Here is a 3,531-nt window from a genome sequence, read left to right on the forward strand (position 1 = left end):
GATGGCAAATAATGGGAATACCCGACTTTATCATCTAAAAGCGTATCATGAACTTCGTATTGTGACTCTTGAAAAATCTACAAAATATAATGAGAAGGAAGAATGTATTAAGATTCGAATCTTATCAAGTAAAAATATACACCACAAAAGTAATGAAAGGAAAAATACGACCGATAATATAAATTATAGTGCTGAAATATTTGGTAAGGAATTAATTTTAGATAAGGATTATACATTTGGATATAACGAGAAGTTTTCTATATATACATATACTGGTTGCTATATACAAATAAAAGGAATAACCTTACAAGAATATGAAAGTAAAAACAATACGATGAAAGAATATGTATCTTTATGTTATATATTAGATGCTTATCGTAAGTTAGCAAAAAAAAAAAAGAAAATCGGTCCTAGAATATTGATAACAGGAAATAATAATTCTGGAAAAAGTTCGGTATCATTACTTTTATTAAATTATGCATTGAAGTCAGGATTTAAGCCTTTATATATAGAGACAGATACTAAAGCTAGTTCAGATAAAATTGAATTAAATCGAGGGCCTGGTGTGATTAGTTGTTTTAAGTATGACAATATGAATAATATAGTAAGTATGTACCCTATGACAAGTCTAAATAATATCAACAATAATAATAATAATAATAATAATAACAACAACAATAATAACAACAATAATAATAACAACAATAATAATAAAAATAATAATAACAATAATAATAACAATAATAATGTTGAGTTAGTCAATAATAATAATACCATCAATGTTAATAATAATATGTTTGATTCGTACATGAAATATTCTCTAGAATATTTTTTTGGATATTATGATATTAAAGAAGATCTAAGCTTATATTATCATCTGAACGAATGTATAAGTAGTTGTATATATCTTATGTTTTTAAATAATATTAACAAGGAATCAACTGATTTAAGAAATTATAGTAACGAACACGAACATATATGCTCCTCTGGATTTATATTAAATGTACCATCAGAAGCAGACCTTGAAATTGTACAGAACATGATAGATATATATAATATTAATATTGTTATTATTATAGATAATTCTTTTTTACATTATTCATTAAAGAAATATTATCATAACATTAACGAAGATCAACAAGAATATATTAATGTTGAGAGAGAAAATAATTTAATCAAAGATAGAGATAAAAAAAGTAAACAAACGAATAGGTTATCTGAACACAATTCATTATATGATATGAATGTTTTTAATGGTAAAGGTTTGAATCCTGATATGCGCGGTTCAATTGTTTTTACTAAGAATAAAGGTGAGGATGGTTTTTATGATGATCAGAAAAATGAAGAATTAAAAAGAGCAGATTATAATAATATAAATATAAATATAAATAATAATAATAATAATAATTATAATAATGATAATATGAATAATATGTATAACTTGATGTATAATCATCAAGAAGATGAAGAAAAAAAAAATATTCAAATAATTGGCATGCCGAAATTCGAAGGGGTTATTCCTTCCGATAATAATCGTATAAAATATTGTAGAAATTTATGGTATTATAATTATTTTTCAAGAGATATAAATATAAATAATTATGCTTTTAAGAAAAGTCATATAATATCGTTCAAATATAGTAGAACTAGTTTTGTAAAATTAGATACAAATCTGGCCGTACCTTTATCGGCTTTACCATCTGATTGTAGAGATATAAAAAGAGAAAATGTATCCGTTAGTCTATATAATGGAAATATTAAAAACTTAATAAATTGTATTTTAGCAGTATCTTATTCAAAAGATTTTACATATGTACATCTTATTAATATAGCTGCATTAATTCACGTGCAGGGTATTAAAGAAGTCCAGAAAACACAACAAGAACAAGACAACGAAAAGGAGAAGGAAAATAATAACTCTTATGTTAATCAGGATGGAAATAATACTGAACAACATCAGGATCAAGTTGATTATATTTTTGATATATTATGTCCAACATATATAACATTGAAAAATTTACCTCCATTTTTTATAATACCTGGAAATATAAGGCAAATGAAGTTCTAAGCACAAACAAAAAAAAATAAAAATATATATATATATATATATATATATATTTATTTATTTATTTATTTATTTATTTATGTGGTAGTATAACATGACTTATTTATATACTAATCTGTTTTTCTTTTTTTTTCTTTTTTTTTCTTTTTTTATTTTATTTTATTTATTTTTTTTTTCTTGATGAATACAATGAATTTTTTGTGTTACTACATAACAAATATAAAGATATTTTTTTTGTTCCTATTTTTATTTTTTTGTGAATATATTTGACATAAAAATATTATAACAAAATATATCACGGTATGCTAAAGGAGTAATATGTTTATAAAATATATTAAACTATAACTTATTTTTTACAATATATATAAAAAAATTAAATAAAAAGAAATAAAAAAACATTCACTTTAAGGAGATTTATAAAATATCCACATTGAAATTTTTCTAAATAATTTTTTTTGTTTTTATAACGTTTATTTAAACAGACAAAAAAATAAATAATTAAAAAATAATATATATATATATAAATATATAATATATATTTTATATAATAATTATAATTTTTATTATGTAAAAATTATTTTGCCTTAATAAAAAAAAAAAAATTGGGTGATCTAAGAGGTTGAAGGGGAAAAGCCATAAAAAAAAAATGAACAATATATACAATGTGATATATGCATAATATTATAATATATATATATTATATATATTTATAATTATATTATATATATATATATATATATAATATTTTTTTTTTTTTTTTTTTCTTAATTGTAATGTAAATAAAATTAATATAAATACATAAATATAATAATTATTATTATAAAGAATAATATTATATAAATAAGTTGAAATGAAAAAAAAAGGAGGCTCTGTTTTCATACATAATAAATATATTAAGTATAAATATTCTCATCATATATTAAATTATAATATATATATATATATATATATAATATTATTATATATAGTAAATAATATAACTTGGTTTCTTTTTCCTTTTTTATATTAAAAATATAATTACAAATATTAAAATAAATGTTGCTTATAATTTATTTTATATATTATTAATATTATATTATATTATATTATATACTATAATATATATAATATATATATATATATAAATGTATAATGTAATATTTATATATTTATATTTTTCATGTATATTTTATTTTTATATTATATAATAAAATATTGTTAAATAAACAAATATATATAAAATATATAATAAATATACTAATATAATAAAATATTATTAAAATACACATTAAAAATATACCATTTTTTTTTCTATTAAAAAAAAAAGAAAAAAAAAAAAAAAGAAAAAAAAAAAAAAAAAAAAAAAAAAACTTTTCTTTTTTTTTTTTTTTTTTAATTTTAAAAAAATTTAAATTTTTTTTTTATTTTTTTTTTTTTTTTTTTTTAAAATATTTATTTTAAAAAAATATATAAAAAAAAAAATATAT

The 3,531-nt window shown here is 18.1% G+C and overlaps 1 protein-coding gene across 1 annotated transcript; it reads left to right on the top strand.

The window, feature by feature from the left end:
- Position 1: 1 nt before the first annotated feature.
- Positions 2-2,068, top strand: PRSY57_0820900 (clp1-related protein, putative; the record flags this gene model as incomplete). Its single annotated transcript, XM_012907148.2, has 1 exon — positions 2-2,068. One exon carries the CDS (start codon positions 2-4, stop codon positions 2,066-2,068), a length of 2,067 nt encoding a protein of 688 aa, XP_012762602.2.
- Between the last annotated feature and the right edge of the window lie 1,463 nt (positions 2,069-3,531).

The sequence above is a fragment of the Plasmodium reichenowi genome, chromosome 8 (assembly GCF_001601855.1).
Source record: "Plasmodium reichenowi strain SY57 chromosome 8, whole genome shotgun sequence".
NCBI lineage: Eukaryota > Apicomplexa > Aconoidasida > Haemosporida > Plasmodiidae > Plasmodium > Plasmodium reichenowi.